Source organism: Motacilla alba, chromosome 6 (assembly GCF_015832195.1).
Source record: "Motacilla alba alba isolate MOTALB_02 chromosome 6, Motacilla_alba_V1.0_pri, whole genome shotgun sequence".
NCBI classification, from domain to species: Eukaryota; Metazoa; Chordata; class Aves; order Passeriformes; family Motacillidae; genus Motacilla; species Motacilla alba.
The window spans coordinates 6,714,241-6,741,654 of record NC_052021.1 but is presented as its reverse complement, the minus strand read 5'-3'; the positions used below and the strand labels follow the sequence as shown (position 1 = coordinate 6,741,654).

At 40.7% G+C, this 27,414-nt stretch overlaps 1 protein-coding gene across 1 annotated transcript in view; it reads left to right on the top strand.

Annotated features, from left to right (window-relative positions):
- CABCOCO1 (ciliary associated calcium binding coiled-coil 1) overlaps positions 1-12,385 on the top strand; it is a 47,951-nt gene extending 35,566 nt beyond the window's left edge. The window contains exons 6-8 of the mRNA XM_038141336.1: positions 8,338-8,397; positions 8,779-8,919; positions 11,566-12,385. Of these exons, the coding sequence (XP_037997264.1) occupies positions 8,338-8,397; positions 8,779-8,919; positions 11,566-11,607 (243 nt within the window). The 3' untranslated portion in view covers positions 11,608-12,385. The remainder of the gene's footprint in view (positions 1-8,337; positions 8,398-8,778; positions 8,920-11,565) is intronic.
- The last annotated feature ends 15,029 nt before the right edge of the window (positions 12,386-27,414 follow it).

Below are 27,414 nucleotides of genomic sequence, written 5' to 3'. Positions count from 1 at the left end.
CCGCTGTTGCTCTTCAGTCAAGGATGTTATCAGAAACTATATGAGAGAGTTTACAGATATTTTGCATGTCCTGCCATTAAGTAGTTGGGGGGGGCAGTTTGTAATATTTTAGTATAAGGGGAAACATTGTCTTGGCATATTCATCTCATTCCTTATTGTTTATTTCAGGAGCTCTGGTCATTAATGGCATCCTTGCTCTCACCTTCCTTTTCCTGTTACCTCTTTTACATTTCAGATTTTGGCCACCAAGACTTCCAGGGTGCTGCAGAGCACTGGAAAGAGGTGTTTTGTTGTGAGAACAGAAATAGTTGTTCTGTGAATGCCTCTGCAGAAAACATTATTTCAAGGACAAGTGCCAGCGCAGGGATGGAACTGGGGCGGGGCTCCAAAGCCCTCCTTTTTTCAGATAGCCCAGTTCTGCTGGTGGGGAGTCATGAAGCTCCTTCTGCCACCCACGGAAGTCTGCTCCAACCCATTTTCAAATTTCCTGTAAACTGCAGATGCCCACTAGATGGAGACATAATATTTTGTACACCGGTGGCTATACAGATGGTAATCAAACCCACCAGCTGCTGCCTGCGCGTTCCGGGCACCGCGCCAATTTACTGGCAGTATGTCGACTGGGAAGCAGACAGTGACACACTTTGATCGAAAAGCTTGTATGATGATTTTTTTTTTGTTGTAATATTATTGTTTTTTTAAAAAATGATAAAAGAGATCAAGATGTGTATCTTGATCAAAGGGTACTGCTGTCTGCTTTCCCATCAGCAACTTCTAATTTATAGAAATCAGATTGCATGGAAGGCAATCAGCAAAGGTTTGAGGTCTTTCTTGTTCTCACTGCCAAGGCACGCTGACAAGTGAGAAAATTAAAATCAGAGAAGGTAGGGAGAGAACTAGTAAAACACTGGTTGAAATATAATTATTTAAAGTTCACCATTTTAATAATTTTAGGGCTGTTTAAAAATCCAGTTAAAGTGCTCCATTTGTCATTCACTTGTATTATAAGAACACCTCAGTGGAGAAAACTCTGATTTCAGAGGAAGTGGGTAGGAAGGGAAGGCTGTCCAAGAGCAGTGGCAGACAAAGGCAGGAGGTGGGACCTCTTTCCAGCGTCAGGCAGTGACTGCTCTTTACTGTACCAACAGCAAAGTGCTATTTTTCTGTTGTCAGACTTTCTCTGCGGGCGCCTCTGGGCTCTTCTCGTGCCCTTTTTGTTCTAAAAGGTGGGGGGGGGGGGGGGGTAAGTTCCCCTTGGTTTTTGGAATCTTGGTGCCTTTTTTTCCTGTTTAGGTAAAGCCTGAAGTCTGTGCTTGCTGAACTAAGAGAAATTTGGTGGGGCTCCACTCTAGGGGCACACAGGCTGCTCTGAACTGGTGTGTGCAGAGCAGGAGACACACTGGAGATTCACACATGCTGGAAACAGGCATGTCTACATTAGAAGGCTTTTTTTGGAAGTCTTAGGGCTGACCTAAAGCCCTGTGGAACAGTAAGAGATATTGCTGCATCTTGGACGTAACACCTGGAAATAACAGTCCAGGATAGTGCCAGCAGCCGTCTGACTCTTCCCCTAGACACTCAGGGGTGCAGGAGGAGCACGTGGTGCTGGTAATCGTCTCTGAGTTCCTACAGTGACCATTTGAATAAAAAGGGAATATTTCATACTTCTCAGCACCAGGCAAGCCAGGGACCCTGAGTGAGGAAGCCAGCTCTCCTAGGTTCCCCTTGGGAAAAGGCCAGAGAGCAGGCTGTGCTTGCTGCAGTCCAGGGCAGGTACATTAAGAAATTTTTAGGTTCTTAATTTATCTTAGTTGACTTAGTTGACTGTCTCTCAGGAGAGGCAATTGTCTTTGCACTTCCTGCAAGCAGGGGTTTAGGGGGTTGACAGAGCCCCTAAAGCAGGTGTGATAAATACCAGCCCCCCAAGCAATTTAATTCTTATAGGCCATTTTGTTGCCAAAGGCACATGCTCTCGTGCAAATTGGTTTTCTGAGAGTAAGGAATTGCAGTAAGTATTTATAAAATGTTTGAAGCGTGGTCCCAGAAAGAGGTACAAAGATGCACCTGGCCAAGTTTTGTTTCACATTTTTATCATAATGTTTTCAGCATTCATATTGGTTCTTTACTGATAAAATAATGTAGGAGAAAGATGCACAACAAGTGTAAAGCTCCAGCCTGATAAAGGCGGATGCCACTGCCTGTTGTTCATTGGGTTCAACAGGACTTACTTTTATGGTTTTCAGATGTGATCATATGAGTAATAAAAGGGCCTTCATTTTTTAAAAACATTTGTAGTTTGAGATAGGTGGTTCCTGTGGGAAAGGTGGAAAGGTGCTTGTGGGGTTTTTTTTGTTTGTTTTTTAAATGACTTTAGATCAGTGTTGATTATGATTGTACAGCCAAAATAGGAGCTGGCTGTTCTTTGCTTGCTCCATAGCCCCTTGAAGTGGAAAGGGGGGAGTTGATACTTTGAAGAGTCCAGACATGCAAGAGTTGCACTTACAAGAACAAATAAACCAAATTCATTCGCCCCTCCTGAAAATATCTATGTATTTTTTAAAGGGTTACATTAGCCTTGAGTATTTAAAATGATGACACATATCCCAAAAATAATGAGTTGCTTAAAAATAATTGTTTGGTTCTTTTTCCTTGCAGTCTAGTTTTTGAGCTTTCAAGATTCATGTTTTCAGTCTTCCCTCTGCAACCATAAGAGCTAACTTTATTTTTAAATGAAAGCTGAGATTCTCTTGTAATCCCATAACTCTAGGAGATTTGGCAATGCTAAATGCAATGTGAATTTAGAGTGACCATTCCAAGGTGAATCATTTAGTGATGTGTCCTCAGCACTGAAGCCAGCTGGGGATTTTTTTATGTCTTTTATTTTGTCTTTCTAAATAATCTGCAAATTGGCAGCAATAATTGGAAGCTTGGTGAAAGCAGTAGAAGACAATTGCAGCCTAGTAAAATCAGGGGGTTTTGTTGTTGGTTTTTTTTTTCCTGGTATGTTAAGATAGATTCTTACAGAATCTAGGTATTAAGGGCACTCTGCATTAAGATATCTCTAGAGAGGAAGGCTTTGGTTGTTTTTGTAGAAGCACCCTTTTCTACTCAGTCAAGCATTAAAATTGGCAGCAGCTCCTGGAGTAGCAAGAAAATCCTGGTTGTCCTCTTGTAGTTACTGAAAACAGTAAGAGGATATGTAAAAGCTTTAACTCCAAGGAAAAATATTTATAACTGTGACATTGTGTTTCCTTACAGTAATTTATGGGCAAAATGTAGGAAAGGAGGAACAGAAGCTATAAATAATATTTCTTATGTAAACATAATGGCAGTAGCAAATTCTTTTTATTTAAAAATTAATATTGATGTTCATTAATATAAATTACCACATTTCAGATGACTCTGATGTCCTTGAGGCCAGATGTCACTGACTGATTTACAGTTTCCTGGCGGGAGGAGGAGATCCTGTTTTGTCAATGTAGGCACCAAATTGCTTCAAATAGCTATTTTAGACTAGATTCTTTACTAATGTATTGTCAGCAAAGTCGATTCCCATCACAGATCAGAAACATGGAAAACTCTTTTAAAACATACTGACTTGGATTTTGAAATGCAGGAAGAAGAGCATAAATCCTACCATAAAGTCTACCTTCTGTCTCTTTTAGGAATAGTGGTTTGAAAGCTCCTGCCCAGGAACATGCATAAAGAATTTCCATGTGCATCATTAGCAACCGGGGAACATCCTTCGGAGGCAGAGTTTTAGGCCCTCATTGATCTTAATTCTACTTTTAATATTAATAAAAATGCGTGTAGCAAGGGGCGTGCAAAGGAAGCTCTGCTACCTTAGTCACACCACAGAGATCAGATATCTGGATTAAGTTTTTGAGTGCTTCGTAAAATCCTTTGGTCCTTTGGACCTCATGTATTCCATTGCTGCAGAAGAGGATGGCAGATGCATTTGTAGAGCTATCAGCAGCCTCCCAGGAGCCTCCTGTGGGAACGCTCATGGGCGATGCCTCCACAGGCAGCTGGGGTGGATTTGTTGTGTTTGCATGTGCTGGCAGGTAAAAGGGGAGGGATTAAAAAAAGCAGGCTGGTTTGAGTCAGTGCATCTCTGTCCATTAGGTATTCATTCAAATTCAACCACATGAAATACAGGCATCCAACAAAACACCTCTTGTAAGTGCCTTTTATTGCAGCAGCTGAAATTCAGCGCATTTGTAGGTGTGTGGCCCGCCATGCTTAGCATGAATAGCAAACTAATGTAAATCCTGTATTACAGAGTTTGTTTGATAGCAAAGCTCGCATATATATGAGAGAAATCTGTGCAGGCCTCTGGTAGGATAAGGTCCCATGACATACAAGTAAAAACTGCACAGGTGATATGAATATAGAGAATAATGCACAAAGAACTCCCTTTTTGAAACTCGTCTGCCGTTCGTATAAATCAAACCTGTATCCATTGAAAGGCTTGGAAAGATGTTACAAGGCTTTAGAAATGGTCCATGGTAAATGTGGGAGCTTTTTTCCAATCCTTATAAATAATTATTTTCCTGGTAAGGTAAGTTTAGCTGCAGAGAATTTATGTTAAGACTGTGTAGAAAGGAGTACAGAATTTCAAGTAATATCAAGCTGAGAAGGTGGTTTTAAAATATTTCTGTGATACAAAAGCCTTCTATCAAGGAGGCAAATGCATCACCCCCTTAGTCTTTTCTCTCTGTTTATGAAATAAGTAAACATAAAGTCTGAATTCTCATTTTCATCAAGTACGTTAGTAAAGCCAAACTGACCTTGACCTTAGCTTTGCTAATTCCCAAACTCTGATATTTATTCCTGGAGTAGATTGTTCCCCTTCATACCACATACATAAATACTGCAAACCTTTCCAGTGCCTTGAATTAGATTGTAAGTAAATAGCTAGTTTTAATCTACATAATATTTTGAGAGCAGACATTCTGTGCTATGACTATTAAGATATTCCTAGCAGCCATTTCTATAATACTAAAACCTCTTATATCTATTATTAAAAGTAACACTATCAACCAGGGCTTATTATAAGCCACAGAAACTTTAAATAATAAAATACAGCATGGATAAAATCTGCAATAATAGTAACTTCAGCAAAATTAATTTAAGTAACAGATAACATCTGGGAGAAAATGCAATGGTATATTGGTAAGTTATGCAAAGCTAATTTTATAATAACTACCACATCTGTGAAACTCATCTATTAGAACGCTTTACCAATCTTCTTTCCTGTTATTATTCTGTTTTAGAAATTTCCCCGTGTACTATTTTACTGTCTTTTCTCTGCCTATATTTGTAAAAAGGCAATTTGCTACCTCTCAACAAGAAAAGTGTGTGAGTTCATGTACAGAACAACACAGGGCTTTTTATACGAACCTGTCTTTATGCAGACTCGTACCAGAAAGAATTCCAGAGCAGGGCTGTGGCACGGGGCTGTGCTCTGAGAGCAGTGTCTGCTCCAGCTGCCCTTCTCAGCCGAGCCGGTGCCCCTGGGCTGGGGAGGTGGTGCTCACCCATCAGTCCCATGGCAAGCTGTGCTGACTTCCCCGGCCAAGCGGCCTCCTGGCACCCCACCTCACCTCAGAATTGATAAGAACAGTGCACCTAATTGTCCCTTCAGTCTCTTTCAGAGCAGCTGACACTGATATGCCAGCTACATTTGTGCAACTGCCTCACAATGTCTTGATGTTTGAATTCCCGTGGACCCGCTGGACCGCAGTGTGCAGGAAAATATTGCCAATTAATTTTTAAGGCATTATCATCTTGCCGAACTGTTTCTCACATTTCCATAGTTATATTGATTCAAGAGGACACTTTGAGTAATGCGTCTTTGTCATAGTGAATTATGCTCACATAATGACAAATCTTCAGGAATTAAAAAAAGGAGAGTGAAGTTTTTAATGTAGGTCAGTGGAAGTAATTCACCATAAATTTACTCAGTCTTCAGAAACTAGCAACATTTTTTTTTAAAGCCTCTGTAACTGTATAAAACTTACTGTGCCTCCTCCTCTGTTTTTAAATAGATTTTACTACAGAGCCATTGGTGCTATTAAACATGAGGTTTTGTTCAAAGGAAACACAAAGACTTAATTGTATTTTTTAAAGGAAAGTATTGCATCAGAAGGATTCATTTAAATACGTTTGTTGGCTTCGGGCTCTCACCACAATTCATTCGTTCTAATTTTCCCCTGGACTTGTTAAGGACACAATGTATAGAAAGGAGCAATGCAGAATGGCATTTTTAGGTCACTATATTTTGGCTGTAAACTGTAGTCCTGCTCATAAACTTGTTATTACTAAACAAAAAGCTTCATATTCTACACTGAAGTTTCACAGTCTTTAAAAAAAAAACTTTTGGCTGAATGTTGGGACTATTATGGCTCATTAAAGAGACTAGTTCTGCTGTAATTTAGTTATTTCTTAATGATCCAAGGGTTATTATTAGACATGGAACAGATGAGTAAAGAATGGCTCTCTGTAAAAAGACGCAGTGAAGTAAAAATATTATTCAGAAAAACAGAACCTCTGAAAATCTTATCCATGCAACAAAAGTGTATTTGATTGGCTTGGAATTGGTTCTAAAAACATGGTCTATTTTTATTACATAATTTGACTTTGTTTTTTTTTTTAGTTTGGACTGGAGAGAATAAATGGAATGATAATTTAATCTAAATCAAAAATACATTTTTACTGAATAGGTTACTAAGCAAAAAAATATTATTTTAAGGAAACAGAAAGTAAGTTTGAATTGTCATCCACTTCAGCTAATATTTTAAATAAGAAAATATAAGGTAAGAAAATTGAGATAGTTGCTAAATTTAAAAAGCTCCATTTTTTTTAAAAAATAGAATTTGAAAACAAAGTGTCTTTGTTTTTGAAATAAATATAATTTGAGTCAATTTTTTCATTTTGATTCCAAGCACAAACTTTCTGACTATTTCTTTTGTGAGTATGTAGGCACTGACAAAGTGCTGAAAATTTGAATTACAAGTGATAAAGGAAAATGCTTCTATAACTCTGTTTTTGTCCTCAGTTATAATCTGCAAATCTTTTGTCGGCCTGTTAGGTTCTTATAAACATGGGCTAATGCTATCTACCTACTTTACTGAGCTCACACGTAACAGGGAACTTGGAGGTAGTGACAGAGTCCAAACAGAAGTTCTGAATAGCTTTTAGGGCTACAAAAGAGATTTTTATTGTAATGAAGTGGCTAGGTCTAACTTTGTATTTTCAGTTCACTTCTGCAGATGTATAGAAGCTTTAATGTTTTCAGCATGTTAACTGTAGCAAGTAACTAAATGACCCAAATATCAAGCTAGCTAGAATTTCAAAAGTATGAGGAAATTAATTTATGGGAATTGCAATTACCCTGATGTGAATTAATGTCGTTTACTTACACCATCCAAGCAAAATCCTGTTTGTAATCGCTGACTCAGAACTGGAACATCTGCCTCGTATTCTCGATGGGCACTTCCCCTGTAGAGGCCCCAAACACACCATTTCAGTGCTGTACCCTGCTCCTTGCTTGCTTTAAATGCCTTTTTTCGCCCTATTTGGCACAGATGTTTTCTGTCATCCATTTTTTTAAAGTAGGACACAAAGCCTCGTCCCTTTCGAGGACACAGGGCTGTCTTCTGCATCACTCCTGAGAACCTGAGCATGGACTTGGTGCTTCATGCAGCTGCTCCAAGTGGGAAAAGCCATGCCCTTGTCAGAGCATTCCTGGAGCTGCAGGTCCCATGGTCCCCCTCTCTGCAGTGAGGTTCCCACGGTCACAGCAAAGGAACAAGAAGAAGCAGCAAAACTTGGACCATTAGCAACTCTTAAATTATAGTTACATATTAAAATAGTTTCCTTAGGGCCTTATTTGATTTAGTGTCACTGCAACTTCACTCCAACTGATTCCTTTGATACTCCCCTGCAATTCTAAACTGCAAGAGTGTCCCTGTTCAGAAGTGACAAATTTGCAGTGGGAAGACAGAATGTTACCTAAGCACTGTGTTTTCTAAACGTAATTATCCACATGAGTAAGAAGCTGTAGTGTTATGAAATTATGAAAATCATCTGTTCTTTCCAAGCATTATAAAGAGGGCCCCTTGAGATGCAACTAGAAATTAAAGCTGATCTAGAATAATTTTCAGAATGCTTTCCAGTTCTGAGCACCTGGATAGTAACAGAAAAGATATTGTTTTTTGCTGTTTGCCAACCATGTCATTTCCATTAAAAAAAAAACCTGCAAGAAACCTCTGAGCAATAATTAAACATAAATTACTTTCTTCTTTTTTCTTTTTTTCTATTTAATACTACCAGAATGAGACTGAACTTGACCAACCTGCAGTTTCCCCCTCAGCTTCAGCAATAGGATCTCAGGTACAGTTTTGTTCCTTTTAGTTTATTGGGGGGGAGGGGGCTTTAAGCTATTTTTCTATGAATTTCCATTGGATCTCAGTCACTGATGGCATTTATTCTCTAGAACATAGCGTGCATTCTCTTCTAAGATTGAATGAAAAGGCTTTTAATGCATTAATCAGTCAGCAGAGGACATTTATTTGAGTGAGCCCATCTGGGCTCTCGCCCTGTGGGAGGATGTGGCCTGGGCAGTGTGAGACACCCACGATGGTCTCTGTCAAGGCAGTGCTTCCCAAAAGCAGCTTTGTGTGTTGTTGCCTCTCTTTGTGCTGGTGCTGCTGGGTCTCAGAGAGGGCTGGAGTGGGTTCTAACTCAGTGTTTCCTCTGGCTGGTTTCTGCTAGAGGTCTGACCAGGGGGATTGCCTGCAAGAGCCCTGTCCAGAGGCAGTGTCTTCCGAGGCGGATGCTGTAGCTGGAGTCACTGCTGAAGATGAGAAGTCTGCAGTGTGTGAAATCCCAAATGAAATTATTGGCAACCTTGAGGTACTATTACTAGAAAGCTATTCACTAATTCTGTCTATGGTTAATTAGCTAGCTCAGACTTAATGAATATAAACTGTGTTTGTGCTAAAGCTGGCAAAAAGCGCATCCATATGCTGTAAAAATGTGAATTAGCCTCTATAAATAACTCCTAGTTTAGTCAGCTTACATATGATAAGATAAAAAATACTCAGTAATATGACAACATATATCTTCAGCCTTGCTATGTGTCAAAAACACAGGCCAAATCCTGCTCTCAGTGATGTCAGTGATAAAATTCCTTCTTAGGAGTTCAGGACCAGCTGCTGTGCTGGAGTATATGCAATGTGTGCTTAATATAAATTGTTAGATGCATCTATGTCACACATCCTTCAATTTGTGTAAGAAATGACTCACTTAATGCCAATTTTAGGCTTTGTCTGGTAGGTGTGTGACTACACAAGAGCTGCCTTAATGAAACAGATCAGCTGTCAGTGTGTAGTCTTCAGACTCGGAGGGGTCCATGATTTCTTTCTGTGAGGTTCGTGGTGGGGAAGGAAGCTGCTGTCACTGGAATTAACAGGAAATGATTGAAAGCCTAAGAACAGATTTGCTAGAACTGATTTGTACCAAGGAGCTGCTGGAATTTGGTCTTACTGGCGACAACCAGGTGGCATTAAGCACTTTGAACTTCAGATACAGCATGTTAGACACTATTGACTAAGCAGCAGTTTAATAAATACCTAATATTATCTGAAAATACTATGGTATTGGTAAATTGCTTTACTTGGACTATGCATTGGTAAGGAATATGAATTAGAATTATTAAATTAATTCTTATATGAATTAGAATAGATTAGCTCATTAGATCAATCTATTTGAGTTCATATTCCATTTCATTATGTCTTTAGAAATGGGAGGGAATCTCTGGCCTGTGTTATCTCATTCCTCTCCCTATCAATAAAAAAGAGTAAATACCTGTTTTTCACTTGACCTTCATGCCATTAACATCAGTGCTAAGAGGTTTTTTCAAGACTGCACAGATGAGGAAAATGTGCTTTTTTTTTTTTTTTTTTGTAACTCTGGTTGTATACAAAGAAAATAATTTCCCCAGAGGTTTTAATTCTTTCACCAGTGTATCATTTTCACCTGTTTTCTCAGCTTCTTGACCGTCCCAAGAAATCTTATAATTGGATTTTTACCTGATTCATGCTCAAACTCATACCATTTTTTGTTACTTGTGAAATATGGTTTCACAATCTGCATTATGTCTCAACATATGCATTAACAAGGCAGCTGTTGCTCTAATTGAGTCTAGAAAATAACTTTTAGTCAGGTATCACGGTGCTGACTCTCAGTGTCTCAGCAGCCACCACAGCAAAGTGGTGGCAGATGATTTTCAGTGGAGGTAGGACCAGAGACAGAGGTGTGTAAAAACTGGAGAAGAAAAGGCATCTGGAGAGGCTGGGAGTTGATTAGCCTAGAGGATCACTGTTCCAGCAACCGAGTATACCCATCACATAAAGGGATGAAGACATATTTGTTGATACTTGGATTGAATATGGTAAAGACCATCTCCAAAGATGAAAAGTTGAGAGAGAAATTCCAGCCTTTTGGTTCTAATCTGAGCTACTGAGAACTCTGAAAACATTTCAGCTGTGGTTACCCATTGATATATTAATAGGGATTTCTAGGACTGGCAAGCCACAAAGTTCCTACAATGTCAAGTTACTGAAGTGCTTCTGGTGCAAATCCATTTGCTTTATCAAAATTACCTGAATTCCATTAAGAGTGTAACTCAGAGTTTTGGAACAGTTAATGTAGAGTCTGTAAAAGACCCGTGAGCCTGTCCCAGTTGTTTGAACAAAACTTTATGACTCTTAGAAATACTGTCATTGCACTCCTTCCATTTCTCTTGTATTTTTGCAGTGATCAATGCTCATACTGAAAAATATACATAGATTACACATAAAACACCAGTGTTTGTGGCCTTTTTTCCAGTGATCCCACATTTCCAAATGCCATACAATCAGAGATTGCAATGCATTAGCACTGCCAAAGATTTCATTAGAATACATCACAACCCCTGTACCTTCCCCACAAACGTTACATTGCAAATTAAACACTCAATGTCTACAGCAGTTTGGATTTCCAGAATGAGATGCATATTCATAATTGTGTTTGTAATTAAGACAGACAAGCAGCATCACAGAAATACGGTTTTTTATTGTTCATTCTCAGTAATGCTTTTTAATTCCAGCACTGCTTCAATAAAACACATTACACTAGAGAACAAACATCTGCAGCAAAGGCAAACAGTAGCAACAACCAGGTCCCAAAGCAATTTTTCTGATTTGGTGTCTATTGGTAAAGGCTGTCTGAGAATACAGGAGAATTAGCCTATCTCCCAAGACGAGGTTACGTGAGGAATGGCTGTCCCAGATCACTTCCTGCTCGCGGCAGCCGTGCCATCCATCGGAATCGTGCGCGGCAATGTGATAACGCGTTATCGCGTAAGGACAGACGGCAACACCGTTCTGTCTGCAAAACAGGAAGGTGTGGAGGATAATGTCTGCCTTGCTGCTCCATGCTGTGTCAAAACCACAAAGACAATGTGCAGCCTAAGATAGCTCCATCATAACCACTTCTTTCTTCTGATTTTCTTTACAGGCGGACTTAAATGAAAAGCTGCAAATACAGGAAGACGCTTAGACTTGGAGAAGAGAAAAATTGAAAAGTCCTAAATAGCCAGATAAGAAGGGTGATGCTGGGTTTTGCAGGAATTGGGCAGTAGGGGATGGCACATACAGAGGCTAGCTCACTACCTGAACCAAATTTTTTTTGTTACAGAGGAAAATGGTTCTGTTAACATTTACCTGGAAGTATTTCATCCCAGTTCCTCAAATTAACGGTGTTCTGCCAGCGTTGTTGTTTAGTTTAGACTGAAGTTGAAGATAGGACACAGTAAAACATATTGAAGTTCAGTTTATTTCTGAATACAGTTCTAAATTCTAACTTTAAAAAAAAAAAAAAGCTGCAGTTTCATTCTCCCAGTTGTGAAATACTTAACAGTTTCTGCTTTACACCTATGGTTTTTTTCAGGAAATGTTGCTACAAGGAAAATACATAGAGGGAAAACATTATTTTGAGGCACTGTAGCTATAACAAGGAGAGAATTTAATTAACATGTAATTACGCACCTTGCACTGTAGCTATTCATTAATAATACGTATGTTATTTTGTTTTAATTTGCTTCCTAAGCTTTTAAAAAAATTTAATAGCTTACACTTCTTTCTTTCCACTGTATTAAAATTGCATAACTGAAGAGTTTGCACTTAAGTATTCCAAGAAGAGTTTCTTTAGATTTCAGTGGTTTATTTTCTGGAATGCATGTATCCTTTCATCTGAGAATGTTTCCATATTTTGTCAGACATTATAGAAATGTTACATGCTCAAAAGGAATCCAACCAAATAAACGACCTCAGAAGAACCGGTTGAACATCTATGTTTCAGACTTGCAGCCTGTATTTGTTGTGTCACAGAACTCTGTGCCCTAGAAAGCATGTGAAATACAAGTCCTGCTTTGGAGCATAAAGGCTGGGTTGGATTGCATGTTTAGTGGAATACATGAGAAACAGAGTATTTTATTCATTGCATTTCCATATTTGTTTACCACTAAGCAGAAAGTTAGATTTTGTTTCATTTCATACTCATTTTTTGGTGGTGGTAAATGAATAAAATTTGCAAGCCTGACTCAGCCAGTCCAAAGAAGAAAACAGCTTGTAGCAGTTCTCCTAAAAGGCCTGATTTGATGCTGCCTGACTTTCAGGGGCTGCTCCTGGTGGGCACAGCGCTGAGCGTGCAGCCGGAAGGGTCATTCCCATGGGCCCAGCAGGATGTGGTCCCACAGCTGACACCCAGTAGCTGTGCCTGGGCACCAGGAGCCTGGGTGTGCTCTGCAAAGTGCGTGCCCAGCGTGGGCACGGAGCTCCTGCAAAACAATGGTTCGCTGGTTGAAGGGACAGGGCATTTTACTTGGTCTCGTGCACTGAGAAAAATTCTTCCCCTGGTACATGATAAGGAGAAGTAAGGCCTGTAATGATTTGCTTCCAAGTTCTCTTGATTGCTGTTTCCGGTGCTGGCCAGAAAACTATTGAGAGCTTCCTTTCAGCCATTAAAAACTGACTGTACTGCTTTGAGAAATGAAGGAATTATTGAGGCATTATTAGTTTTACCTTTAAAAAAATATTTTGGTTCCTGGTTATGTTCTTTGTTGTTTTATTCCCATGAAATATGATTTTTTTGTTAACAAAACTTTCTGAAATCAGAATGTCCTTTATTTTGATACATAAATCCATCTCCCAAGACATTATGCTAATGTCACCATTTCCCTGGTTTTGAACTAAAGGTGAGAACAGAACTTTTGGAGAGAGCTGTCCATATGACAAAGAGTATTTAAAATACTTCTTAGTGAAAATGTGTCATTGGCAATTTAGCATTGTTTAGCACTTCAGACCTAAATCTGAGGGCTGCAACATTCCTGCTGTAGTGCTAAACTGAAAGGGACTAACTATGGTTTATATTAAGACCAATGCTAAACAAAGACTTTTGCCCATAGCTCTTTCTCCCTCTCCCAGATTTTGTCAAACCTCTGGGAAATTTTGAAGTGCTTTGAAGATGAGAAATAGTACATGAACCTCAAGTATTACTGTGATGATTTGTTAGCAGTCAATCTTAGTACATATGCATAACAGCTGAGGTAGTGCAGAAATCCAGAGTGAAGTCCAAATCCCACAAACTGTTTTCGTAACCAACTTTCTGCTGAGCTAAATAATGCTACCAATAAAGAATAGACCCTGGAATTTTTTGAGAGTGGGAAGGAGGATGGTTAGGAGCCTGAGGGAGGGAAGATGAGTAAAAGGTAGACATAGCATCTCTCTAAGCAGTCGGAGTGTGAGTTCTGACACAGCATATGAACATCAAATTGAAGAATTCTTTAATGTCTTCAGAATGTTAATATGAAATGCAAAACATCATGCTTTGGATAGATGGGTAGGAACAAAATGTTCAGATGCAATATGGTGCATTAGGAACAGTCTCCATTCTGTATTCCTGGCTTTCCCATTGGTTTAAATCAAGCTTGCTGTTTCTCCAGTCTCTCATGTCATGTTGAGTTACTGCTGTAGTCATCTCTAAAAATAATTATGCTGTCATTCCTTGGACCTACACTTGAGGCTTTGCTATTACTATCTTTGAGCTTTTTGGGGTTTTTTTGCCACACTGTTGATCTAACAAAGTTCTTTACAATGCACATACATAGCATAGCTCTTATCAGGTTCCCACCCTACAGAGCTCTCAATTTAAAGCAGATAGATCTTGTAGAAATTAAGGGAAGAGATGTTGTGTTCTACCTTGTCTGCCAGAGAAGTTGTGGTTTTCCAGGGGCAGAGGACAGGTGAAACAGGATAGTTTCTCCTATATAAGGTATAATATTGATGCTTTTTAGCATCTTCATGGCAAAATCCTGGTCTGTGCTAGCATTTTATAATGAGACAGTGCACAACTAGTAATTATCCTCTGGTAAAAGAAAAGCTCTATTTTCAGGCAGTGCTTTTCTGCATTACACTGACAGTGTGATGGAAGTTTAGATAGGAAGCAGCTTTTCTAGTAAGAAGCTGGCTTGAAAGTGATGGGAGAGGAGACAAAAAGAGAAGACAGTTTTTTACCTGTTTTATAGTTTTTTGTCATGACCTTTTCTGCTCAAGCCTTTCTTCTCCTCTTTTGCACCGAATTTTGATTTGAATTTGAAAATTGCCACACTGTTTCTTTCCTAAAATTGTAACTGGCATTCCTAGAAAAATTGTTTTCCTAGAAAAGCCACTGTGCCTAGGCTTCAAATTCAGCTTTTTGTAAGTGAGAATAAGACATTTTCTTCAATAACCTACACTGCCAACCTGACCACAAAACATGGGCAAAGTCAGCGCTGGCCTGTTTCAGTCAGGCTCTTCAGCACATGATCCAGCTGACCACTCAAACATGTTCATCCAGATGGGCGTGTTGTACTTACCTGAAAAGCCTCTGGAGCACAGGTTTGGTCTTGGGCTGACCCAAAATGGGTAGAAGAGAGACCAACAAAGTTCTGTCAGCTGGCAGTCTAGGGAGGGCTGTGTTCAAGGTGAAATCCCCTCTCCTTCTCCACCACCCTTCACAAGGAAGTGACAGCAGTGACAAAACACTGTGCTGCTTGCCGCGAGCAGCTCCAAATTGAACGTTTGGAATGAGCGTTTCAGCCCATTTTGTGTGGCGCTTTGAGTGTGCAGAGCAAGCTTTGGGCTCCAGCAGTTGTGGATTCAGATCACATGTACCAAAAAAAAAAAATCATCAAAGGATAGTTGCAGTGACTCATATAATTGCGAGTCCCATTCAGATGCAGAGCCTTAATGAGGACATGGAATTAGTAATGCTGCAGAAAGAATGGAATGTAAAATATTTCCAGAGTAGAAACAACCTGACATTTTACACAGTGGACTGCTTTAAATGCAGTAGTGCTGCTCTAAAGCCTGTGCTGTCCTTGACTCAACAGAGGCTGCACTAAACGGGAGGTTTGTTCATGCACAGTTCTTCACTCACCAGGCCTGCTGGGAGTTGTGTTTATTTTTAATGTGTTTGTGAATGTTTCTGCAGCTGACTCAAAGAACAGAAAAGGAAAAGGTGAGTTGTTGTAAGCACACCACCCAGATAGGGTAGAGAGAACAAGAGGGGAGACCTGTGGCCTTGACATTAGGAGGGCTTGAGGAAGAATGGTCCAAGAAAGTTGTTCTCCTAAATGAGCATGGTACTTCTGTGTTCCTGGAGAAAGGCTGGTGGAGCTGTATCACTTCAGGATGCTGATGTGCATGATCATTCATGGTGGGAGCCTCTGGAGGTTGCTTTCAGCAGCTTTTAAGGTGAGCCTGTTCCTCTGGTGACTGCAAAGGTGGCATCAGGATTTTGCCTCCCTTCACTGAGGTTGGTCTACATGAGTATCTCAAAAGTTTTCATTTCTCTCTTTCCAGCCATTTCTGAAGATCTTTCATACAACATTTTCTTGACATTTGAATCTTACATCTTTTAAACTTCAGCCAAGACAATTTTCATGTCTATTTTTATGATTGCATTGACTGTAGCATAAAAAATGTCTTATCTAGGTAGAGGAGGATCCAATTATCCCAAGTATCATCCAGCCTTTGGCATTGGCTGTGGGAGATGCTTAGCAAAGAGCATCGGAACAGGGCATCCTAAGGGCATACCCCTTCCATGGACTGGTGCTTTAGGAACTTGTGGAGCCAGAGTATACACCCATGGATTGAAATCAGAGTTTGTCTAGTCCTTTTTTGACCTCAGCTGTGCTCCTGCCCACCATACTGTTCAATGGCAATAATGAGTTCCTCACTGTCATTTTTGTGTTGTCAATGAGCTCCAGCTGCAGTGGATACTGAAGGCTCAAATTTCCTCAGCTCGGTGGCTTTCAAGATCCTCAGCTGTATTGGTGGCTTGTGTGTCTTGGGAGTGGATATCCAGGAAGACACTGACTTTTTGTGTACAGCAGGAGCAGCTGAGACCTAGGTAAGAGAAAGCATCTGTCAGTCTCTACAAGACTCAGCCAGCATTTATGCCCTGTTACTGTTTGTCACTTCTTTTTGTGCCATATCTAACTTGGATTAATCCTCCTGAGCAGAGATGCATCATTCAGTCTTCATCTGTGTGTCAAGGGACACACAAGTGGCCCTGCCTGGACAGAAAGATACTGACAAAGGGAGGAAAAATGACCATCTTTGGTCAGTCAGGCAGACAGCAAATAGTTTGCTATTCTAATCATCAAAGCAGCAAGTTTCCTTGGAGCATGTAAGTCGTGAATTACCACACAGCTCTGAGAGGAAACTTTGCCCTTTGATTGTTTTCCAAAGAAATGTTCTCAATTTCTTTACTGCCAAATTCATATTACAGATCATGCTAACAAATTTTCCCAAGCCTTCTTGACCTTCTCCCTCCTTTCCAGTAGTAAAAGAAATTTCACTCATGGCAGGGAGATGTTGAAGATTGCTAAATTTTGCTGATTTAGGAACAGAGTGAATGAAACAAGCTTAAAAATATGTAGATAGCACATTTCAGAATGCAGTTAGCTCTGCTGGTAAGGAAAGTGAAACTTGTGGTAATTCTGCTGTTTGGCAGTGTGTTAGAAAATTGCCTGCTAATGGGTAGGTGGGGAGGCTGCACATGCTCCCTTATGATGATGGCAGAAGTGTGTGTATGTCCCTGGGAAGCCCTGATTTGGGAGGATACTGGTTTTGGTTTATTTTTCTCTTTATTTTTCCAGTAAATCTGTGCCTGTTCTCACCGAAGTAAGACAAGGTCTCAACAGCAATGCTTTGCTTCAAACAAGGTGTTTTACGTTGATTGGAGCCTGGGGGGCTCAGTAGCAGCACTTCCTCTGTTACTGACTCGTTTGTAAACAGCAGAGTGAGCCTGAGAGGCCTCCAGCCTGAGTTAGGATTTTGGGGTGTTTTCTGAATGATCAAGGTGAGAGGAAGACACCCCTTTGCTGTGCTTCCCTGCTGTTGGCAGTTTTGGTATGCAGCTGTCACAGGGCACTTTCGCCACTAACCCCAGTTTTTCATTAGAGTTTTCTTACCCGGCATCTGTCTGGATAAAAGAGGGATGCAGATTTTTGTGTTGGTTTTGCTCTGAGACCATTCCAGCCTCTTTTTGAAATTTCACATTTCAACTTAACAAATTGCTGGATCATGCAGTTCCGATGCCCCAGAAGCCATTTTCAGTGACATACTACAAAAGCAGGACTGATACAGATCTCCTGACTGCATTTCAAAGACATAACTTTGAATGACAGGGTTGCAGATGAGATTTTAATTCTGTAGAACTCAGTGGAAATATGTTCATTTGCTACCAAAGCCTCTCACTTTAATTTTTTTTTTTAATCTTCTACTCTAATTTTCTGTGAGTAATATAGATATGGGGGCTGATCTTCTATTGAAGTAGGGGGATCAATTATTCAAGTGAATTCTGCTACTATCAATGCCAATATTTCTGTGAAATTATTATTATGTAGGGCTACATGAAGGTATGTCTTTGTTATATATGTCAGCTTTCAATACTGTCTCCCAAATATAAATTATGAGGATGAGTTTTAAGCCTGTGATCTCAGTTTTACTAACTCCCTACTCAGACAAAATGCTTCTTGATCTCACTAGGCATATTTACTGTGGTGTGACTCGGGTGTGCTGGGGCTGGGGCAGCAGCAGCAGCAGCCAGTGAGGAGCTGGGCAGGAGCCAGGACAGCCAGGATGAGCCCCGCTACTCCCACATGCTGAAAGGTGGCTGCCACACCACGGGGGAGCCTCACTTCTGCTGGGGGTCTTCTCTGAGCAAAAACAGAGTTTTAAGCATGAATCCATCAGGCTCAAAGCAAGAATTGGGATCTGTTTGCATATCCCTGCATTGCGTTCTGAGCAGGTTAAACGTGTGCCTGTGATGGTGTTGAGAAACAGAGTGATTTAGATGGATGCACATTATTCCTCAGCTCTCTGTCAACAATCAAAAATGAGCTTTTGGATTTATTAGTTCCCAATCCTGCACCTATCTTAAATCATTACCATATAATAAGGACTCTATATGGTGCATTGTCAATAAAACCTAATATTGAGAAGATTACCAATCGTCTAGTGCAAATGGAGAGCACTGTAAATGATTTAGAGAATACGTGTCAAACGTTAAAGCTGTCTAATACCTTCTAAAGTAGGTTGATACTCATAAATCTAAGATAAACGACCTGTAAAACCACTTAAGAAGAAATAATACTCATTTAATCAGGCTTCCAGTGGAAAGACTGGGTAGGAGAGCAATTCATAAGGAATTATGAAATCTCTTCTAATTCAGGACTTTGTTGATACAGAATGCATTTGAAACATACATTTGATAAGCAATTTTGGTTACTTGAAACTTCTGTTGTAATAGCACGAAATTATGGCCCCACTGAAAAAAGAAAAGATCAAAGGGCATTTCTTTTATGGTTTATTGAGCTCTTATTTTTCCAGATTCAGCACTGTGTGTATCAGATGGAGATATAAAAAGTATTCATTGGAATTACTATTTTGCTTAATTACAGAGATGTGGTGTTGGGGTGGCTTGTGTCGGTGTGGCTGTCCATACTCACTGATAACAGTAGATTCATTATGGCATTTCCCTGGGAGGAGCAAGTCATCATTTACTGGGACAAGCCTGGTAACAAATATAGTGAAACAATCTCCATGTTTTCACAGAGCTGAATGGTAACTTGCACAAAATTGGTCTGTTGAGTTTAGTGGTTCTTTTTTACTTCTTTTTTTCTGCCAGACCCACTCAAAGAATGGCTAAATGTATGTGGTGGAAAAATTAGGTCATGATTTTCACTACCAAAAGTCTGATCCTCCAGTTCTTGCGCAGACAAAACTTCCATTCCCTTCAATATGTTTTTAAGGCCACTTGTTAATTCCTGTTCATTCTTTTGGCTCTGTGAGTGCCCAGAGCTCAGCGTCACCGCCAGCATTTATTAGAAGTTGACGCAGAGCTTTTCCTGAAGCGACTGTAGGGGTATATTTAGCCATGGAGCAATCTTTCCAAAGAGCACTGTGCTGTGACTCATGTGACTCTGCTGCTCTGCTGACCCTAGCAGACTTACTCATCGTTTACATAGTGGCAAACAAGATCGGGTTTTGGCTTGATGCCATATTTCCCTTGATGCAATAAATGTGCTGCTTGCACATGCAATTTTACTTCAGTTCACGTTTTTGAAGATAAACTGGGAATCCGACTTCTTTTGTCTTACTGTGAAAAATAAGGGTGCTTAACTGCTTCTCTGAGTGGAATTGGTGAATGACGTGCAAATGCAGCTCAACCCTACATAACTTGTTTGTACTGCAGAAATAGCCATGGGATGGCATAGTTATGGTTAAAATGCATTATCCGTCACTTCTTTCCTCGCTCTCACAGAGGGCAAAGCATAGAAGCGAGCACACCTATGCAACGGCTGTAGTGTCACCCACTCATAGCAGTGGTGTTTGGATTGGCTGGGTTTGTAATGAGCAGGGGGGGCAACCTTGGCAGCACATTCCCACTGGTGAATTTTTGAGATACTGAAGTCTATCTGAAAAACAGCTTGTTGATTTACTTTCTACTTTCTTCTCAGCTGGCATACAGAGTCATTTTACTAAAATACCTGTTCAACCGAGCATACATTAAAGATCATTTCAGAAATCTGTCAGCCTCAAGAATATTGCTTTTCCATTTTCTGAGAATACCTTGGAGTAACTGGCTTTGCTACTCTGAAGCAGAACAGCTGTTGCATGTATGTGTTGTATTTGCGTTGTGTGGGGCAGGGTATTTGTTATTAGTTCAAAAAGAAGAAAAAACAGAGGCAACAGCTGGACTGACTTTTACCTGGTGGTTACAGGATCTGTTGTGTTTTGCTGTTGACAGAGAGCAGAAGAAAATTCACACATGATTGAGAGCAGGAGAAGCCTCTGAGAGCTGGGAGCTGAAGCCTTCCATCATGTAAAATGGCTTGTGAAGGGTGAAATTGCTTGGAGCTGATCAATTTTTATTTAGGTGTCAGTGCTTTTTAAAATCTATGGGTTTTTTTAAACAAACTCCAAGGGACGATAGAAGGAGGGTGATGCTAGATAACTGGCTATTAGTTATTTTATGGCAGTCCAGTAATAGTTATTTTATGGCAGCCAGGTAACCAGTTAACCAGCTATTGGATGGCAGTTAACCTGGGAGATGCAGATGGGATTGGATGAGGTATCAGTAGTCTGTGTTGTTGAATCATGAAGAGCACTCGAGAGGCAGTCGGGCTGGGGGCATCATGCACCAGCTGCAAACCCAGCCCCAAGGGGGCCTTAGCAGGGCTGAGGACCTGCCCCTCCTCTGCCACATGTGGGAGACCCCCATTCCTCACTCACAAGCGGGCAAATCACACATGCACTCCTCAGTTATAATTAAATTAAAATCTTGCTAATTTGACAGCATACCTATCGTGTTCTATCCTAGCAAGAAACTATTATTTCTGCTTTTATTCTTTTTTTTGCTTGAATCCCAAGCTATCAATGGCTTTCAAAGAAAAAGGAGGGTTTTTTTCTTCAGAAAAAAATCTATTCAAATTATTCATGATTTCTATCAAGAAGGAACCTTTCCTCTTTCAACTAGCAAAAAAAAAAAAGGGGGAGTTTGATCTTCCTGGAAATCATTTGAGAACCTTGTACATTTCTTTCCAGAACTAAAACTTTCTTACAAAGCTTTGGATATTCAGTGGAATAATGCCTATTACATAATTGAAGCTCAATACAATACCTTGGGGCTAATAAAGGGTCTCCTGGTTCCATAGAAAATGTAATAAATCATAATAGTTCTTACTAGGACTAGGCCAGGCACAAATTACAAAGTTGCTTTTGAAAGTGACTTTTGGCCAGAAATACTCTTGGACCAAAATCATTCTCTTGACTGTCAGGGGGACATTTTCTTCCTTTAATTTTCAGCCTAGATTTTTATGTTGATCCTGCACACTGAATAAAATCAAGCCCAACAGAGCTGCTACTGCAGCTGTTACAGCTGCAAATGTGAAGAAGGCCATTTAAGACAACTCTGTTTCACTGACTATGTTAATAGGAAAGTATGCAGATTGTATTAAAAATGGCTTGATATGTCTTTATTGTGTGGTTTGTTTGATTTTTTTTTTAAGGAAGCAAAAGATTCTGCAGTATTGAGTAGTTTATTAACATTTCTGATCACAGCTCTTTTACTTGGAAAATAATTGTTCTATTGTGTGCTATGAAGCTGCCTGTAAACAACTGGCAGAGGAGTACACTGGTTTGTATTCTCCATGAAGAAAAAATCAAATTCAATTGATTTATCAAAGGGGACATTCTTTGATGGAAGGGAACCTTTTCAAACTTTATTAAAAATATTGAATAAACCATGAGTGATCAAAGTTCATAATCTGAACTCCTGCTTGAATACAGTAAACCTTCAAAATAACTCATAAAGCAGGAGATGAGATGTCTAATAAAAAGAAATGCTCAGAATAGCCTATTTCCAGACCTCTGTCGTGCTATGGATCTTGGCTACGCCATTGCAGTCCCACTGATTTCACTGGAGTCACCCTGTGTTTCCACTGGAGAGGCTGGTAATAAGAATTGAGCCCTGAACCTTTTTTCTGTGACCAATTCAGAAGTATCTGTGAAAAGACTGCCTGTCTCTTCGTTGAGGGTTTTTCCCTCATTCTGAAAGAAGAAATGAGATTGCAGTCAGCAAAGCTGCACAGTGATTAAAGATAATCTAGGTATGACCTGCAGGCTGAGTGACTGTCCCCTCTGTTCTAGGAGGAAAGCAATCATATGGCCAAATGCAGGATGGCTGGTGGCAGTGAAGACGAGTGAAATGGAAATTCCCAGAGCTACAGAGAAAACAGAACTCAAACAGGTGGGATAGCATGGCTCTGTCTTGCAGTCAGCACTGAAATCATGGGCCCTGTGTGAAATACTGTGTGTAAAGCTCAAGTGTGTTAGAAAATAAAATGCTCATATTCAGCAGCAAGAAAAAGTTGCTGGTATTTTGATGTAAAGAATAAAACAATTGAGGATAATAGGATAACAATAACTGAAGGTATACAGGCAGTGAGTGAGGGAAAGGAAGCAAACACACTGATGGATCAGGACACAGTAACCTGATGTCATTTCAGCTGGGTCGCAAGGAAGAGCACACTCAGCATGTCCATATTCCAGGCAGAGGTGGGAGGCTGGGCTGCACCTCACAGGGGGATTTTCACAGCCACACCTGACAGGGAGGTGGAGGTGGGTACTTGCTGCCCGGGCTACCCTCTGGCTGGAAGGTGGGAAGGAGAGCTGGGAGAAGACGCCTGCGGGTGCCCAGCACAGCCTGTCAAAGACCTTTGCTCTGAAGGGAGCAATTCATAATGTTTTTTTGAAGTAGCACCTCAGGCCAAATAGAAGTGAAAAAACCCAAACCAACAAAAAACCCAAACCAACTCCCACCCTGAGAGCTTTTGCGGGGGGTCTATCAGGAAAACCTCTGTCCCTTGTGGATTCTTTGCTCTGGAAATTAAGCAGAGAGATTTGCAGTGAAGACCCTTTGTCAGTCCCCAACCAGGGTAAATATAAAACCTCTAAAACTCTGATTAGTTGTTTGGGTCAAAAGAGATCATATGCTATAAAAAATCTGCCTTCCTACATGTCATCCCATCCTGTGCAGCACTGCTGTGGAAAGGGCTTATCCTAAATACTCCATTCTGATATAGCAGCACATGAAAAAAAAAAAAAGACACTTTATTAAAAAAAAGAAGCTCTTTCAAAGAGTGACAGATGAATGTAGTGACAGATTAATATAAATTTTAAAACCTGAACATTATCCTCTAAGGGGAAAAAGTTCATAAATACAGGTGCAAAACAAAAATTGCAGAGCAAAACCTCGGACAATACCTTGCACAGAATCATTTATTAGGTCTCTGTAAGTGATCATTAACATGAAACTTGCATTTAAATCTAGTATTCAACCATTCCCTTTTATCTGCTGGCTCCGTGTGTTTGTGGGAGACAGTGGTCCTTCAAGCTGCTTTTTTCTCACTGGAGTGAATGTGCAGGGGGCATAGGTCAGAGAAGGGAATTTGAATAGCCCTGTTTCAAGCTCATCTCTCTGATTCTAGCTTAGACCAAAAGAGGAAAATTATTACCTCTTCTGTAGAGCTGAGCAAATTCTTTCCAAACCAAATAAACCCTCGGCTGTCCCGTCAGCAGTACAGCCCTTTGGGTCAAAGCACAGGGGAGCAGTGTGTGAGCTGGAGTGGGCTCAGGGGTGCACAGAAATATTACCTTCATTTTCCCGTGTGGACGCGCTCTTTCTGGGATGTTGGCAACAGCATGTGGGCTGGCTGCATCAATTATTTACTTGTGCTGCTATTGCCAAAGCACCCGAGCAAGGGATTTCTAAACTAGCCCCTTGTATCTGCTGCACGGTGGTGTGTGGCCATCACTGACATGGTTACACTGGGAACTCAGCTCGGTATCCTGGATTTCTGATGAAAACTGTTGCACACCTGGAGTAACATCTAAAGCCATCTCCTTGACCTAGCTCAGGGAGGTTGGTAAGATATGAAATTGCCTCCTCTCTCACAAGAATGTGGCTCACTGCTTCTCTAGGCCATGTTGACACCTCTTGACAAGTGTGGGTTGATGGCACAAGTATAATATTCATTTCGGAGGCATCCAAAACTCTGAGTGCTTTTTTCCATGTATATCCCTTTGTGGTGCATGCCCAGCTGCCCTGCAAGTCTGCACTGCTGATTTCAGTGAGAGACAAAAGAGATTTCAAACTGAAAGGAGATATTTTAAATACAGTCAGGAACAACATATAAAATGACCTCAAACAATCCCACATAAAGTCCTTTGTTATTTTCAAAGCACTTTCCCAGCTTGACACCTTTGCTTTTTTATATCCAATATAAAATTCAAAATGTTATATTCCAGGGCAGTACATGGATCTAAAATATAAATGTATTGAAACCCAAACTACCTACCTTTTCTGCTACTGCTTCGAAACAGGACCTGAAATAAACTCAGTGTAAAGATCCAGAAAATTATCAAGAAAATGCTGCTTATCAAACTTTTGCTCCCTGCGGTCTTGTAAATAAAGAACTTCCCTGAAGCAAGGATGAGGAGCTCTGATAGCAGTGAGGAGCAGCCTGGCTGTGGGCAGCAGCTCCGGACTGCTTGGGGATGAGTGTGCTGGGATGCCTCAGGTGTCCCTTGCATGGCTCAGAACAAGTCAGCCCTGCTCCTGAGGAGCAGGGCAGAGAGCTGGAGTGAGGAAGCTCAGTCCCATCTCCCAGGAGAACATCCAGGTTTGCACAGTGAAGGCCAACACAGCCCTGCAGGGCCTGGCAACCCCTTCTGTTTCCTGACACCTTTTTCTACAATGCAAAAGGTCAGTGGAAATGGTCTGTTGTGGTTCTGTGCCCAAAAGGTTGATGTCTGGTTGCTGCTTTCCCTACTGCTAATTGCTGCTTTTAAATGGCTTTGGAATTACCTCACAGTAACTGCGTGTAGGTTTGGGGCCTGTGTGTACACAGAAGTTGAAGTGAATCAGCTCAGAGATGTTTGGAATAGGCATAGCTGGCAGCACACAGCAAAGCAAATGGCTGGGTGAATTTGCATCTTGTTTAATACATCAAAAAAAGTTTTAAGCTGTGACTTGTAGAAGTCAAGCCAGGAACAATAAGCTTGTCTGGAGAATTCTGGTCTTAGAAACGAAAGGATATGGAGCCCCGTCCAAGGTAAATATTGACATGACTCAGGATGAACTAGTAAAACGTTTAATGAAGCTGAAAATAAGGCATCTGGGATAGATGTTTATTGTTAAAAATGAAACATTCAAGCAAAAGTAGCATAGTGATGATGGAGGTTATTCATAGGGAAGCCAAGTCGGGGAAACAGCATCATCTGAAAAAAACTGACTCCAGCTATTTGTGAAACATGGAAAAATGTTAGAATTATAAGAGAGCTAAAAATGTAGGTGAATGGCAAACAGTTATTAAGGATATTCAGAGTGGATTTTGGAGACTGAATCATACCAAGGGAGAAATTACTAAGGTGTCCAGAATAACTCTATTGGCTTTGACAGATTTCTTGGTATTTGCCTTTGTGTAATTGAGAGTTTACTCCCTTATGCCATATGAGGACGGAATATTAAGAAACCTGGAGGGAAAAAAAGCACTTTCCTTCGTTCCAGTATCATTCTCTTGATGATAGAGAATAGGTCACATTAACTTCACAAGGCGTTTCAGGAACACATTAGGAGCTTTTCCGTTTCATGCAGCAGGAAAAGAAACAGCCCTTGCAGAATGCTGCGAAAATAATCAAAAAAGTTCCATTGGACTGGGCATGGGAATGAATTGCACCGCTATTTTGGAAGTCTTACACCTGAGTCTATGGTGTTACTGGAATGCTCTGTGGAAAAATCTGTGGCTGGGTGAGGCAACACTACCTTCCCATGCTCACCAGGGGTGGAGATACTGGGGAAGAGATGCCAGGAGTTGGAATTGTACCAATTGTACCAATTGTACCCATGTACCATGCCTGTAGTTGCAGTGGCACAAATGTCAGTTCAGAACTATCTGGTGATGATGCACATGCAGCTGCAGTCCCCCAGATGGCTTCCTAGTACAGTACAAGGGCACACATCCTTCCAGCCCCAAGGCACAGGATAATCCACACAGCTGACCATGTGGCAGAAGGAGAGGCAGGGACACAGGAGAGGCAGGGAGGGATGCCAGGGAAGACAGCAACTGGGAGAGACTGCTGTGCTGAGGCAGTGCAAGTGCCCTTGCTCCTTGGCTGCTTCTGATGGATTCAGGAAAACTGTAATTGTGTTTGGCTCTGCACCATCTCTCAAAGCCTTTATCCAGGGACAAAGTGAATGCTACAATCTCTCTTAGTCCTCCAAGCAGTCTTTTGGGAAGCTGGGGTCTAAAATAATTGAAAACTTAAAGCATAACCATCAACTTCTTGGACTAGATTTAGAAAATCCACAGTCAACCCATCCGCTTCCTTCATCTCCTGTTCACTGAGGAGGTTTCCTTTGGCCAGGCTTCTTGTCAAGGCCACAATCAAATAGTAGTTGATGGTAGATTTTATTACTAACATAAACAAATAGCAGGTTATTTTGTTATCGTCCCAAGCTTCAAAGCTGGAGCTGATCCTTACATCAGTGGGCTCTACCAGTACTGACATGCAATTGGAATGCAAAGGGGATGTTGGTAATATAAAACATATGTTGCTTATGCAGATCACTGAGCGTCACATCAGTGCTCTCTGCAAAGCACCTCGGCCTGTTGATCCTCCGGCAGCCTCAGCCAAAATAACCCAAGAGCTGCACATTCTCTGAGCCACTGCACAGCAGCACAGCGGCATCCCAAAGGATGCACAGCCTGGAAAAGGATGTTGACACAAGCAGCAGATATGTAGGATCATGTGCTGGCATTGCTGTTTGAAACTCAGTGCAGAAATGTCTTCTCTGGGCGGAGCAAAGAGGATTTAGTGGGTATAAAAGCACATCTAAAGCAAATAAGGGATTTTTATTGTCATTTTCCCCCACACCATTTTATTGGTTTTGTGCTCATAAAAACATTAGCTGATTAACTCACTATCAGAAAGGCAAAGCTGCTAACCAGAAGCTGTGTGCAATATACATGCAGTGCCTTGGTAGTGGTAGGGTGAGATTTTTCTTTTCTGGCTTCCTTACTTTTAAACCCTGGCCAATATAACTCTTTTCTGTCATCATAACGTTTGGCACTATTCCCATATGTACAGACTGCAACATCTGCAAGTTTTAAAAATTAATATAAAGTTCTGTAATTGTATAAGCCTTGCTCATTTTAATGGTCCTGAATGAGCAGCTCTGATGCGGCCGAGACGC